The sequence below is a fragment of the Heliangelus exortis genome, chromosome 6 (genome assembly GCF_036169615.1).
Source record: "Heliangelus exortis chromosome 6, bHelExo1.hap1, whole genome shotgun sequence".
Lineage (NCBI taxonomy): Eukaryota > Metazoa > Chordata > Aves > Apodiformes > Trochilidae > Heliangelus > Heliangelus exortis.
In genome coordinates, this window is record NC_092427.1 from 37,471,554 (window position 1) to 37,487,492 (window position 15,939).

A 15,939-nucleotide genomic window follows, 5' to 3' on the forward strand; every position below is an offset into this window, starting at 1 on the left:
GATTTTTGTCTAAGACTTTTATTAAAGTCATGTGTGATGTGTGCTGAGAATGTAGCCTTTGTTGTTCCACAGCTAGGGATCTTGCAAACAGCTTCACTTTGTCTGTGCCAAGATATTTTGGAATATTCTTTGAAACACTGTAAGCATAGATGACTGTGAGAAAAAAATATGTGCTACTGTGCTTGTGGATACTTGATGTGTGAGAAGAGAGCACACACACAGAAACATTTCCCGTTTCAACCCACAAGGCCTGTAAAAGTCCACACTAGCATGGAACAACATGCACAGCTTACTAACCCTGCAAAACACACATCCCTGCACATACTCCAGCCTCTGGCTATGTATCAAAGCACACAGAAAACAAAAATAAGTCCACACCAATGAATTTCTGAAAAGAAGGAGACCGAGCATCTATGTCCTGCTCTGCCATAGCCTGACTCCCAGCACTGCCCCCAAACTACCCAATTTCCTTGGGGAAAATAAATTATCCTAAGAGTTCTGTAAGGAGCCCAAGAATATTCTGTTGCATGCAGCCAGTAAGTAGCCTGTTCATACTTACACCACCTAAAGCCTGATGTTGCCATTTCTGTACAAGTGTGAGGCACAGGGATTACTTAGGGAGCATGAAAATGCAATTTAAAAGAGCAGTATTTTCAACTGCAAAAATTTCCAAACATAAATGGAGCAGAGGCTCATCTAGTAGCTTTTCAACCTTCAAGATTTGCCTGCTGCCAGCCAGCAAGCTTCAAAGGTTATGTGACTTTAAAGAGCTTTATTTAGTAATCTTGCTCTAGATGTTTGCTCATCCTCAACCTACTATGACTCCTTACAATGCTGGCAGCTCAGCCTCTATTAGAGGGCCAGAACTGGAAAAAAAGAGGGCTAAATCTGGTCAAACTGCATGTGAAAAGCAGAAGGGTACGATGAGAGGGGCCAGAGCTCCAGTGATGCCATTTGCTTAACAGAACAACATCAACACAAGCCACTGCCCTGCTGATGGCTGCTGAGTCTCTGCACTGAACTGGATTTGCAGCAGCATTTCTGACTGGGTTTTCCCCCTGCTGCTCTGGGGCAGCCCCACAGGAGCCTCCCCCAGGGCAGAGCAGCCTCTGCCTCAGATGGGGCAGCACATCCTACATGTGTAGGATGCATGCCAGGGCATGGGACAGCCTTGACTCTGCTGTGGTGTCACCTCCCTTGTAAGTAGCAGGTGAAGAAAACCACCAGGGTTCCCTTGCTTAAGAGTCCCACCTCATTCCTCAGTTGCTGCTGGACCAAAAGCAGCAGCTGTCCTGGAGGAGGTGGCACTCAGGTGGCCTCATGGTTCCGGGAGTACTTGGACAAGACTAAACTTGCAACCTCAGAAAAAACCAAACCAACCTCTCCACTTGCTCTCCTGTTTCTGGGGTTAAATGGAAGAGTACTCAACCTAAACTAATTTCAGACCAGAAGCAGTTTAGCTTTAATTGCAAGTACACTCCCCACTATCATTTCAAGAGGAATGGGCTTTGCCTTAACAGAGCACAGCAGCACTTTGCAGCCACAGCTGACACCCAGCAGGCATGGGGGGGGGACAGGTTTGGGTGCAGCAGTCACAGCTCAGTGCCTTGCTGCTGCACTTGTGGAAACTATCAATCAATCAATCAATCAATCAATCAATCACCAGCAGCACTAGCAGGCTCCTCAGAGTCAGATACTAGGGGTTCCCTGTCTGATGTGTGCTCCTGTCACCTCTGTCAAACCTCGTGGTGCAAAGCTCCTGAGCTGCTGCTGCTCACCAGGGAAACATGTGAGGGGGAGATTCTCCACTCCCACAGCTCCCAGATCTCCTCCTGACATCCATTTCCCTCTTTAGTCCTAAATCAAAGGCAAAATAAATACTCCAGCCAAACCAAAGCTCTGAGCTTTCAGAACAGAGTGAATAAACCTGCAACAGAAATGTATTTCTAAAAGTCCATCTGGGCTGGTTGAGCACAAATTGTCTCACCAGCCTTGAGCACCCTGCTCTGTCTGAGCAGACATCACATCCAGCCATGGGATAAAGAGCTGGAGGACTCAAAGAGCAGTGGGCACTCATCTACAGCCTGTCTTTTGTGTGCAGACAAATGATCAAACAGCAAAACTATCAGGATGCAGCCATTAAGGATGAATCACAGAGCACACCATCCCCACGAAACAAGAATTGTCTAGATAAAACAGTGAGCACCAAAGAGGCAGAGCTAGAATGGTTTGGGAAAGTAGTTTTTGTCCAAGTCTCCCAGACAACTCAGTCCTGACTCCCAGTATGCAAAATCCCCCTGCTGCAGCCCACACAAACAGAACACAAGCTCACTGTACACATCATCCTATAGATCATTAAGCACACCATGTTCCCTGATGGAACAACACAGTTTTGCCTCACTCATCATTTCTGATTGCCAAATTATTATTAATTAATATTATCTTTCAAGAAAAGAAATCTGAAGTCCCACTGTTTTTTTCCATCTGCATGCATCGTGTGACCCATGAACTGCAAGGCATTGTTTAGAATCAGATATTTCATTAGGAAGCACTACTGTGGTGTTCACTCCCCTCTTTATTACTTCTAGAAAGAGAATATGAAATTAGTTTCATTGGATTGCCATCTCAACTTGCCTTGACCCATTTTTACAAGGGCTCCATGTTCTGCTGTTTTATATTTCATTGTCATTTCTAAAATATTTGTTCCTTTCCATCCCTCACAAAATGACAAAATTAGTATTTCATTTACTTCTGTGGTATGTTATTTTCTGCATATTTAAAGAGAGACCACAATGTTTGCAGTGAGCACACAATACAAAAGAGCTTTCCTACAGCTTTCTGCTATGCCTTCTTTTATTTACCCATGTTCCTCCATGATTTATGATCCGAACTACTAAAAACTGCCAGATACATCTAAATCAAAGCTTCTGGGGGAAAAAAAGGGCAGAGGGATGTAATTCTAAAACAGTGACAAAAGTAACAGTGTATCAGAGAGCACTGAAAACCATTCCTGTTTCTTTAAAGTCAACATCTGACCACTCTTAAACCAGTGTGTACCTACCAGCTTCAGCAGATCTGCAGCTTCTGTAGGAAAGGTAAATCAAGGTTCTTCTGCTCTCTGAACAGTGGGTACTTTGCTCATTACTCCAGAGAATCAGCTCCCCACCCCAGCACTCCAGAGACAACAGCTTGATTCATTGTTTTCCCAACCGAGCCAGGTTTCTCTGCCCCAGCAATTAACAAAGAATTAGCACTCTATTAAAGTGCCAGGCAAGATGCTGAATCTCTGGAGCAGTCACCTTGGGCTCAGCAGCCGGGTGGTGGGAGAAGGGAGAGAAATCACATTTTTGTGTCCCAGCATGTCTGCAGCAAACACCAACTCCCTGCTCGGCAAGGGGAAGTGGCCAGAGGCACTCTCAGCATTAACACTCCAGAAAACACTCCAGTGCCAGCAGCCAGCCTGGGAAGGGTGGGATTTGGGGAGGGATGGAAGGTAAGGCAGTGTACCCTCCCCTCTGCCAAGGGAGTGCTTTGCATGCAGCCTGCCCAGCAGATCTCTTAGCCAGGCTGCATCAAAGGTCAAAAGGGCAAAAATCTAACTCTTTCCAGCATGCCCTCCCACCCTCCAACAACCTGTGGCTTGGGCACTCCCAAAAGCAGAGGTGATGTCCTTGTGGCAACCAGCTAGCAGCAAACTCCCAGGTGTTTTCCTTAGTCCCACTTTGTCCTTACACCCCACGGCACAAAACCAGAGGGAGAAAGAGTCACTTAGTGCACACCTAAATTTCCCTAAAAACCAGGGGAGCCTGGAGGCAAGCAACATGTAGGGGTAGCAGGGATGCTCTGCAGCCCACATGTGAAGGAGAATCCATGCTCTGGCACATCCATACGGTCACACCCGATGCTGCCAGAGAACACAGCCATGCCACACAGCTCCACAGGGCTCACATTTTATGACTCTTCAGCACAATAACAAATAAATCAAGTGTGCAGGGAGGAATTTCTTGTGCACTGAGCTTCCACTACAAAGGTTTTTTTATTTGAGAAACAGGAAAATGTTTGATTGAATGGATTAATATATGGCTAACAGGAAAAATCTAACAGAAGAGAGAAAAGAAGATGTTTTTTACAACTTTGAACCAAAAACTAAACTGAGAGCTCCAGGCTAGTAACAATGAAAAAGGAACAAGTACCTGCCACAAAAAACTCCAACTATCTCTTAAAGATGAAGAGCTAAATTCTGCCCAGCTGACCTTCTGCAGCACTGCAACACCTGTCCCACAGCCTGCTGGTAGAGGAGAGAACCCAAACCCAACCCAGAGGTGATCCCCTCACTGCAGGTGTGCCCAGCCCTGTCACCAGCAAGTGAGTTACACAAAACCCAGTGCAAGGAAATTAAATCTTTGCCATTTCCAAGAAGCCATACTGGGGTAAAGGCTGACTTTTATTTATCTGTTATCTTTTGCCTGGTTGTGGCTCTTGTGATGACAGCCAGGAGTTTTTTCCAAGCCCTGCAGTCTGTCAGAGGGGCATCCCCAGCCTGGAGGGCGCTGGGTCCTGGTGGCAGGGAGCTCTGCTCTCAGGCTCTCCCCAGTCTCACGGCTGGAGGAGCAGAGACTGGGGCTCCTCAGACACAGGTCACTGTAACACACCTCAAATCCATCCCAGCAGAGAGAAAGATGGGCTGGGGGGAGAGAGAAAGCAGAACTAAGAGCCTGCTGCCTGCTGGGGTGTCCCAGCACTGCACCTGCTGGGAGTCACAGTGCTGCTACTTGTGTACTCTTCAAAGAGCTGTCAGCTTGACAGCAAGGCCACAGGTAAGGGCTCGACTTACAGAGCACTTCTCACTGGCAGAGCCTGCAGAGCAAAGTAGGTCAGTGACTGCAGGCACCGTGGCAGACACTGCACCCGCCACGGCTCCGAGAAGGAAATGAGACTGGCTTTCCCACTTGGCACTACACAGGGAATTTCAGACAGGCAGAATGTAATTACTCGGCCTGGAGTTGGGCCAGGAGCAGGGCCCTAGACCCCTACCCTTATGTAAAGTGTCACACAATCTCCAGCGACCGCAAGTGTGAGGGCCTCAGCTTTACATCTCTGGCTGCTGTCACTGATTCTTCATGGCTAATTACCTAATAGTGACCCTTGCAGCAAAGCCAAAAACCCAAACCTTGCTGCTCGGAACAATTCAAGTCCTAGAGACTGAAAACTATGCAGAAATTGCTTGGTGCAGGGTACCTTTTGGCAGCAGGGAGCAGGTGGACAGCAAACCTCTTGTGTCTTGCACTGGTTGCGTGCCACTCGGAAACCCGCTGGGGTTTTTGGATGGGCAAACATGGCTTTCAAATGCAGCACCCCCAAAACACAAGCCTACTGTATCAACTGCATACCAGGGTCTCCAGAGTTTTGCTCTATGTAGTTGCCAGCTGGTTCCATTTATTTTTCTTCATTTTTCATATTTTGACTGTACTAAATAATTAATCCATGGCTTTGTAACTTGCTGACAAATACAAATGCACCGCATTCCAACGCAGTGTAACGTGTCACTCACAGGAGCCAACCTGCACACTGCACAACACTGATGTGCAGGAGGCTTTGGAAAGTAGGCTAAGCATCAAGGTCACTCACAACAGCTCGGGGAAACTTTTCCTTAAAACTGTAGCTTTGAGGATATTCCTGCTTGCACCAGAACTGAGTTAATATGGTCAACTCTGCACGGGTCTGGTCCTCTTCCCACACGTTAGCTCAGCCCTTTACCTTTTTGTAGCCTCCAAGGTCACACAAAGTTTTGGGAAACATGGAAGACAGAACTTGCAACTATAATGACTTAGAGCACTAAATTTATAGCTCTGAGAACCTAAAGCCCAGGAAAAGGCTTTATTTTTGTTTTCCAGGCAAATACCAAACGGAAAGCAAGGAGGAAGCTGATGGCAGAAGAGACAAAGCAGACTGAACTACAGGCTACAATTAATCTGGGTGAGACCAAGGCAGGACTACAAGACATAAAAAACCTCTGGCCTTTGGAAAAAGGTGACCAGGTCGTTGGCAGCAGTGCTAGCAGCAGCAGAGCAAGAGCAGTGACAAAGAAAAGAGGCTGAATGCCAAGGTTCACAGCAAGAGCAGCAAAGCAGTGCAAGCTGACATACAGCAACATCAGGGAGAGCAGAGGTGAAGAACTGTGAGATTATCAGGGAGGAAGGCAGTGAAGATGACTCCCTGAGAGCTGTCACACAGTGGGATCAGGTGAATGGCACCAAGCAATCCAAAAGGATGGGCTGCTGGGCAAGGTGACACCTCAGCTTTTTAGACTGAAAAAAATAGCTCCTGAGACTCTCTTGACCATCAGCAGATGTTGGGGTTTGTGACATGCTGGAAGGGCAAGGATAGCTGTAGTGTTTTCACTTCACTTTCCCTCTGCATACTGTTGGTTTCTCCTTCTTTTAAGACCTGAGACAAGGGCAGAACAAAGGCACACAAACCAAAACCTCATCCCTAATCACAGAGGCTGGAGAGAGGAGCAAAACAATCCTGAGGAGGCTGTGAGATGAAGGCCTCTTGCCCACAAAATACTCACCAGGGTTATTTTAGAAGTACTTTCAAAACACTTGTCTGTGTCACACTCTTAAAAACCCCCTGCGGACAAAATTTCTCTCCCACCCGCTGGCTTTTTCTGCAGTGTTATCTGACTTCCCTGAACAGAACCAAATGTACAGCTGAAGGGATCAGGAGCACCCAGGTTCTGTGAGGAGTGAGTGGCCGAGTCCCCACTCCTGTTCTGCCTCTTGCTGCTGCTGAGGAACACATCTGGACCCCTCTAAACGTGGGCAGCTTTCCACGCGTCTGGCTCCTGAGCAGCCGGAAGGAAGGAAGGAAGAAAGGAAAAAAGGAAGGGAGGAAAAAAGGAAGGAAGGAAAAAAGGAAGGAAAGAAAAAAGGAAGGAAAGAAGGGTGGATCTCTGACCTGCACGGGCTCTGGGGTGAGCTGGACCACGTGCTGCATGCGCTCACTGTGGTGGTGCCTGGACTCCTCCTCGTAGATGACGTCCCGCTCGTGCTGGGGGAGGTTGAGGAAGCGGCGAATGGTGCAGAGGTTCTCCCAGAGGGTCCGGTTCTCTGGGCTCGGGTTCTCTTTCCAACGAAGCAGCTCACACAGCCAGCCCTGCAAAGGTAGGGGCAGCACAGTTAATTCACTGAGCACTGAGGAAGCGGGTGTGTGAGTGGAAGGTCAGCTGGGCTCAGGGCTCCGTGCTGGAAGTTGCACCGAGTGTCATCTCACACCTGCCCTCAGCTGCCCTTTGAGCTCAACAGAGCCCTGATACATTTCCTGCAAGTTGGAGAAACAGACACCAGCAGCAGGGCTTGAGAGGAACCAGGAAGAACAGCATCTTGCCCCCTGTTATAATCATATCATGCTTAAAATGTTGGGATATAAATATCTTTCCCATAGAAAAAACAGAGTTGAAATAAATGTGCACCTCCACTCCTTTTTCAGAGCCCCTTTATTTCTTCACCCAAGCAAGCAAAAACCCCTGAGGCTTGCTAACAACCTTCAAGCTAAGGGTTGCCTCTGCAGGGCCAGAGATTCAACCACTACTGAAAACGTTTAGAAGATACTATCAAGTAAAGACCCCTGCTCTGCTGTTGCTGTGTTGCATTGACTCCCCCAGAGCTGAACGCACTGACATCTTTAAATAATCAAATGGGCACTTGGAAGATGTGCCCTTAAGGAAAGGGAATCCTTCAGTATTTAGCACAGAAGTAGTAGAGTCCTGCAGAGAGATCAAAATACTAGCTGTGATCATAATAACAGATTTATTTCCTGTTGTACTATATTAAGGTTACTTGCAAATGCCTTCAAAGAGTAGGAAATCTGTAGGAAATCCTGCAGGACCTCTCCACAGGGACTGAGAGCTCAGAGCCCTGAGGGGAAAGCATCAACCCTTCAGAGGAGAAAAGCCCTCTGAGACACAATGCAGATGACAGAGGATGAGGAGATAAGGCTGAGGATGCTGTCAACACACCTTACTGACTCCTGTCACAATATTTAACCTAGTAGCTCTATGACCCATCATTTTTGAGCTACAGCTCAGCATTTTTACACCATTTTGACAGGCACCTTGCAAGACCTTGGAGAGAGCTCGATCGATGTTAAAAACTTTCATCAGGAGAAGTACCTAAACTGTGTGTTTCAGAGCAGTGGCTAGGGCAAGCCCAATGGCCAGGTCCATTACTGGCCCATGTGGGGTTTTTTTGGTATTGCTTTTTCTGTAACAACTTGTGAGCCATTGACAACTTCTCCCATATACCCCCATATATAGTATCATAAGCCCTTGTTTGTCTTATTCTCCACTGTGTCTTCTGCCTTCACCCCCCACCAAAAAAAAAAAAAAAAAAAAAAAAAAAAAGGCAAGATTTGATTATCTCTGCTGCATCAGCCAAGACAGCAACACCAGCTGTTCTCATTGTGCAGCCTCTTCCTCACGGCCTACATGTTAATAACCTGATCATTCCATTTTCTCCTTCAACTGCCGGCTGCAGCACAGCGAAGAGACAAAAACCCAGACCCATCTGCAGCAGCTGTAGGCACTGAACTGTGAAGCCACCAGGGATTTATAAACTAATCTGTAACACAACACTGCCTTGTTTTTACAAGTGAGAGGCCACATTTGTGCAGACCTGATCTTTTCTTGCAATAAACTAGGAGGGCTGGGGGGAGGCAAGGATGAAAACAAGATATCTGAACATTTACTTAGGGGGGGGGGGGGGGAAAAAATCTGTATTATATTTTCCAAGAATTTTGGCTGGTGTTTGTGTAATCTCTCAGCCAGGTGATGTCTGCATTTTCATGTCGTTTGGCCACTTCCCTTGCCTTTGGCTCTCCTCTTCCCCTCTCCTCTACTCGGAAATCCTCCAAAACTTTCTCCCCCTTAGAGAAGACAAGGAAGAAAACCTCCCAGCTCCACAGTATTTTCTCAGGGGTTCCTCCATCCAAAGGAAAGAGGTTTTGAAATGGAAAACAAACCCTCTGGGGAAAAAAATCAGCTCCCTTTTCTCAGTGATCTGAGTGAGTCTCCACCTGAGCTCTCAAAGGTGTCAAGCAGGTATGCTGAACATCTCCCACGGGATGCTGCAGCATGAAGACCAATCCTTTACCAGAAAACACCCACGGACCCTGCAGCTGGTGGAGCTGGAGCCCCCCTGGGGCAGGTCTGGGGGAGGATGGCTCCTGAGGGCACCGTGTGGTGCCCAGCTCCAGCAGGGCCCAGGGATGGCTTGGCAGGGCCACCTCCCCTTCCCAAAGTTGGCTCAGCCAGCCCGAGGTGCTGCCTTTTGATTTATCTGTCCCCTTCTCATCAGGGCTCATTACAATCACTTAGAGCAGCACTACAGGCCTCATTATGGACTGGGCACTGCCTGCCATTAGTCTTTCAGAAGGATGGTGCTCAATTTGCCTGGCAACATGCGAGGTCCTGACCTTGGAGCTATTAGGGAAAAGATTAGACTGCAGTGTGACCATGTGTGCAGACGTGAGCAAACCAAATTAATTTCTGGCAAAGGGAGGCACCAGGCAAAAACCCTGCCATCCTCAGGACACCTGAGAACTTCTCCATTCCCCAAAGGAGATCAGCTAATGGCACGTTTAAAGGAGCCTGGTTCTGAAGGTGAAGCACATCCGTGGTATTTAGAGAGATATTAATCCAGTTTCCCCACAAAGTATTTGCTTGGCTGATCAGATTAAGGGATCCAGCCTTCAACAGCACACCCCCACCACAGCAGGCCCCAAGAAATCTGTGATACTTCACAGCCTCAGACATATTGCACCATGTGTACCCAGCTGCTACAATAATTAGCTTATGAATGTATCAGCTGGTTCTGTGATTTTTATAAATAATAACTAACCTACAGAGCAGAAAGATTTTCATGAGCCTAATATTAGCAAGAAATTGCAAGGTGTGCCTAACTCTGAGCAGTCACCGTGCCCGCCGCCCTGCCTCCTCCTCTCGGGGTGTGTGGGACTGGAGCTCTCCCAACACCACCATTTATAAATATTTATTTTTAATCATCAGCAGCAATATATTTGTGGCAGCTTTCTTCACAACAGCCCTCATTCCCTCACCCCCACACAGACACGTGCACACCCGGCCTGCGCTCGCACCATCACCTCTGTCGGATCCCTCCTTTTCCTGCTCTTTTCCCATCTTTCTTTATTCCAGAATTCCCTCCCTCAGCCATTCCAGACCCCGTTTATCCATTGATGGGGCTGCTCATTAGGCAATAGGCTCATACGTGAGGAAAGACAGCCCTGCAGCTTACTCACACGTTCTTTATGGCTGCAAGTAACCGCCTTCCCCCTGCGCAGATGAGAAGTCTGCATTTTTTTTTTTTTTCTTAATTATTTATTTAAATAATCTTAGCACACCATCCAAGAAAGTTTTGCAGTACCAGGCAAAAAAAAAAAAAAAAAAAAAGTGTAAATGTCAAATAAAACAGTGACAGATGACAGTATTCTCTATTGAATAGCACCGTTTCTTCGTGCATGTTCAATGAGAACTCATGAATTATTAATATGCAAATCTCCCTTTTCTGCTAAAAAACTCAACTTGGGGGTTTTTTTGGTGGCAATTTATTTTCTTTTATTTATTTCTTTGGGTCTGTGTACGTTACACAGAGCTTTCCAGGAGAATTATTTAAGAAATGCTAACATACAGAAATTCTTGGAGCTGCAGCCATTCACAGTGAATTTTCATCTCCAGTTACATTTATTGGCACGGAGATGGCAAAGTGAAGGAGGAGATGTTGCCACTTTTTCACCCACTCATCCACAACATCTGAGTTCACTGCATTACAAGTGAACCTGGTTTCTGTGAATGTATCCTAAAAAACTGTGAGAGCCCCCAGGTCCTTCCCCAGCCCCTCCACTGCCACCCTCACCCGGGGACTCTCAGCCCTGCCAGTGTCAATATGGGTGGCAGAATCCAGCCCCTGATGGCAGCTTCTGAGGTTCCCAAATGGGAATGTCTTCCATTAAAAATAAGGGGAGGAAAAAACAGCACAATTAAAGGATGTTTTTGGCTCTGCAGTCAGGCACACCCAGTGTTTGTGGTTAGGAGGAATTCTGCTCAGAACTTCCTTCGTTTCACCCCAAAACTTCCAGAGGCATGGAGCCTGCAGCCCGATGTGGCTCCTTAAAGAGAGCTGCAGAGAAGTGCTGGCCTCTGGTTTTGTTGTTCTCCTGAGACAAGATAAACATTTTCTAAGCATTTTATTTGATAAAACAAATAATATCATATTAATGTCCTATTTTTAACCTCTCTCTCTGTCTCCTAATCAAATACATTTCCACATAGCTAAGCAAACAACAACAAAAATCTGCAGGAAGCCAACCATTCCCATTGTGCTTTTATGCTGTTAAAGAAACAGCGTGCCTACTACACCAAAGCAGCAGCCTTGGAGCACTCAGACCCTCTTGAGGGACAGGCAGCTGGTGCAGCCAGCACAAGCTGTGTTCTCCATCACTTGTGCTCCTTAGCAGCTTGACCCTTTCCATGTTGCTGGACTCACCCTGGAGCAGGAGAGGCTGCTCCCACAGCCAGAGGACACAGACTGCAGCAGGGTCAGGTTTTTCAGTGCTCTACCAAGATGTGCACGAGCATCCTGAGCCCCAAAAGTGCTTCCTGGAGATGTGCTGACCTGCAGTCAGCCAGGGACCACGTTTTTGATCAAGGGACAAGAAGGCACAGGGGAAGAGTTCAGGCTCAGGGATGCTGGGGCTCCAGGCCACTTGGAGCAGCATCTCCACTGAAAGCCACCACGGGAGGTGGCACTCTGGTGCCCACAGTTAATAGGTGTCACAGGCAACCTGTAGGCTCAGGCTAGACCACAAGGCACACTGAGGCTGCAGTTAAACCAACCTTCCCTGCAGATACCCTGAAATTAATAATACTAATAGCAGTGCAGCTAGCTTCATGTGCTGACATTTTCTAGGGTCTCCAGTGAAAGCATGAGTAGGCAAATGAAGAGCTTTCAGAAGAGTGATTCAGGAATAAATCTCAAAAAATAAATGTAAAAGGCCATTTCCTCACCCACATCATCAGTGCAGAAAATGTCAACATATGTGACAAAAGGAAAAAAAAAAAAAAAAAAAAAAAGGAAAAAAAGCAGCAATGATCGACGCAAGTCTTGAAAGATTGGGAAAGAAATGCTGCATTCCACAGAGAAAGCTCCCTTTGTACACAGGATCACACAAGTCCTCTGGACAAACTTCTCAGCCTCTCTCCTCTCCCTTCAGTCTGGGACTCTGCAGTGCGAAATGAGCCAGAGAATATTCAGCTCTTGTTCCTTAGTCACCAAACTCTCTTTCCATGAATCCAATAAGTGTCTATTAAAATAAATAAACCCCCTAATGATTCAAGATAACCTAATCAAGAAAGCTGAAATGGATAAAAGACTAACTGTAATGGAGAGTTCTGTCATGGCTTCAATGAATTCCTGATGAGAGCCGGGGGAGGGGGACTGAACCTGAGAAGCTTCTCTCGGAGCATTTTGATACAGTTCAAGGTTAACCACTCAGGAACCTGCCTTTTCTGGAAGGCTCAGGACTTCTCCTTCCCCCAAAACTGAAAGCAAAATGCAAAGCACTTCCAGGAGGGCTGGTTCCTCACTAGCCTTAGGATAGAGGAAACAATACCAAACCAGGAATGAAGTAGAGGAGCCCTGACGTATCTCAGCTTCATGGGGACACCAAGCCTGCTCACAGCTCTTGGTCTCAGAGGGAAGGATGCTGTGCACTGAGGATATTTCCAACGTGCCAAGTTCAGACCAGCTTCTCCTCAGGCTGGAGAGGAAGTGTGGGCTTGTGGTTAGGGCAAGCAGCCTGCCACCAGCTCCCAGGAGGGACTGCCAAGGGCTTCCTGGGCAAAGCCCCAGCTCCACACACAACCTCCCCTGCTCCACTCAGCTGCTGAGAAGCTGGCACACTGCTGCAGATGCTGGGGGTCATGCTGGGACCATGAATACAAGTCTGCAAAAAAGAAGCTCATGTCCAAAGGTACTTCAAAGAAATTTTGAGTCAAAGACAGAGCTGGCTTTCTCCATTTCCTCCATATGTAACAAGAATGTCCAAATATCAGCACACTAGCTCTGGTTGTAGAGAGATTCACACCATGCTGAAGGCACTGAGATGCTCCAGCAGTCAGCAGTGCCCAAAGTGCACACACTGTATATGCCATGCATCTTCACCACCAGCTGGGTTTTCTAGCTGCTGTTCAGCACCACTGGAAGCTGATTAGTTTAAGGGCACAGAAAATACCTACTATAAGCTAAGAAGGGGAGAGAAAGCATCCCATAATATCAAATTAATGCCAGGAAATATAAGCTGGGAGGCAAAGAGAGGGAAGGACAAAACCAGGGGGTTCTAGAACGAATGCTGTAAAAAGTCAAAAGGAAAGGTGAGGAACTGGTGCAGTGACTTCCACCCCTAGCCCTGGGTTTGTCTTCACCTGAAGAGCCTCACCTGAAGGGCTTTCCTGCCTCCAGCCTCCTGGTTAAATTTTTGTTTGTTCACTTTTAAATGGAGCAAAGATCCAAACTAGAGACTGAGCTTTGCCAGCTTCATGTTTCCCCAGAAGTTTCTCCATGGGGTCCCTCTTGCTTCCCCGTGGTGCAACTGGAACAAATTCCAGTCCCTTGAGGAAGAACTTCACAGTTTCAAGGGTTTATTTTATTTTTTTTTCCCAATCCTGGTGAAGGTTAAAGCCTTCCATTTGCCCTGCCCTGGGCAGCTCCTCAGCAGCATGTGCCCTGCTTCCCAATGCTGCCCCAGCCAGAACAAGGAGAGCCTCCTGCCCTGGGAGAACTGTGGGAAGTTTGGTTTCCACCTTCCTCCAAACTTTGTCCTCCCTCAGCCTGGCAGCAAGGGCTCCAGCCAGCTATGCCCACTATTTATCTTGATAGTGACTGTTTATTATGGCCAGAACTATATTCCTAAACTCATTTCACACAAATTAAGAAAAAAAACCCATCTGCTGAGCACAGCCTCTGCTAGGACACTGACTGCAGAGGTCAGGGGGCTGATGCTGCTGCACAGGGTTACAGAAGTGCTGGGGGAAATGGTTCTGCTGAAGCTGTAATGGAAAGCAGCTGCAGAACTGGATGTAGAAACCAGTTTTCCAGACTGACAATCAAACCTGAAGCAACCTCAGGTCTAAGCCTCCACCTGTCCCACTGCCCAACTCTGGAGACAAAAAGGCCAGCAGAACCTCACTGAAATGGTACAATGGAAACCCATTTCCTTGTGAATCAAATAAAACCAGGAGAGCCCAAAGTGCAGATTGGAAACCAAACCCTGGTGTTCCAACCATGCTCAGGAACACTCCCAGCCTGAGAACACAGGTCCCAGGTTTAGCCATTTAAGGGACAAATAGCACTAGCAGGCTGCACCCCCAGAGAAACAGGCTGTGCAGTGGGTACACCACCAACAGCTGGCAACTAAAAGAGGATGAATGACAGCTTTGGAGGCTGTGTCTGGAGGGCATTGAGCCTCTCAGCTCCTGTTGCCTTCAAATAATAGGAAGGGATGCACAGACCATCAGAAACGAGACTAAAAATGCCTATGTATGAGTTAAATGGAATAAAAAGCATACTCAGGTAAGTGATGAGTAAGTCAATGTCTCAATGAATGGCTTGAGATCTTTCTGAAGGTGAATTCCCTTAAAGAAGTCTCACCATACTACCTTGGTGCCTCCCTGGGGCTCTGCTCCTTGCTTTTATGTTGGCTTTGAGCTCTGTGATTGGAAACCTTTGTTTCAAGCAGCTGCCCTCCCCTTTAGTTGCTGAACTGAGACTCTACCACGACTTTAGCACAAAGATGGCTACTTGTTAAATTAGAGGTCAATTAGCTCCACCAGTAGATGATGCAGCTTGCAATAACTGCTCTCAGTGGGTATCACTCTTCCTGTAGAAGAGAGAAGATGACATGAAGCCTCCATTGGCTCTGGATGCTCTCTGGGGTACATGACATACAGCCCTGCGTATAAAATGTCAAAACAGCCCTGTCGGAGATCCACTGGCTGCTAAAACTGTGAAGATCTCACAGCCCCGTGGATTGCTGTTGACAGAACAGCAGTGCCCAACATAACACATGCCTTGTTAGCAAACTGGAAGCCTCTCAGTAGTCTGGGGTGAGGGAATAATAGAGGAAGCCAAGGCAATGCAAGCCAGGCCTGTGGAGAACAGCAAGTGAACGAACCTTGGCGGAGAGTCCAAGCAAACCCTCAGACTGCCTCTTTTTTCCCCTCTTTGAAAACTCCCTCCTCCAAACATGGGCAGTTTTCAGTGAGTGCTTCTACCATATCACTCAGCTCCCAAAATCAGCAGCATCTTCCCCAGAAATGCTCACCACGGGCACAGCTGCCTACACAAAGCCCTGGGAAAGCCCCACTGCTGGTTTCCAGAGGAGCCAGACAGACCTAAGGTGAGATCCCACCCTGCCACTGGCCCTCCCTGAGACAGCAGCCGTGTCCTTCCTTTTGGAACTCCTCCTTGGCCACGGTGGCACACCTAGCTGGGCTGAGGACAGCAGGCAGGTGGGCTTTGGGGCAGGGGGTGACCCCGTATGGCTACAGATCCTGGCCACAGCTTCTCTGTCCCTGCCTTCCAGTGCCCCCATAAAGCACTTTCATGCTCCAGCAGAGCGCTCTGACATCTCAGCAGGGCGAGTGCTGGGTCATCCCAGGGAGCCAGGATTGCTTTGGCAGGGCTGAGAAACAAAAGAAACATTAGCCTCAGAAGCACTTCTTTCTTTGCTGCCCCTGCTGAGGAAACAAAACCTTGGTGTGCAGTAACTTTGCTTTAAGGAGAACATTTGTGGATCCTGCTCCTAACCTTTTGCATCTGGCTTCCAAAATCTGCCCTCTTCCTTTGCCACGTGAAGGACCCAGGA

General features: G+C 47.6%; 1 protein-coding gene across 5 annotated transcripts in view; it reads right to left on the reverse strand.

Moving 5' to 3' along the window:
• The window catches only part of SATB2 (SATB homeobox 2), a 186,301-nt gene that overhangs the window by 16,098 nt on the left and 154,264 nt on the right, over window positions 1-15,939 (reverse strand). For all 5 annotated transcript variants that reach the window (XM_071747899.1, XM_071747900.1, XM_071747901.1 and 2 more), the window contains one exon: window positions 6,961-7,158. In XM_071747899.1, coding sequence (XP_071604000.1) covers window positions 6,961-7,158 — 198 coding nt within the window. The remainder of the gene's footprint in view (window positions 1-6,960; window positions 7,159-15,939) is intronic.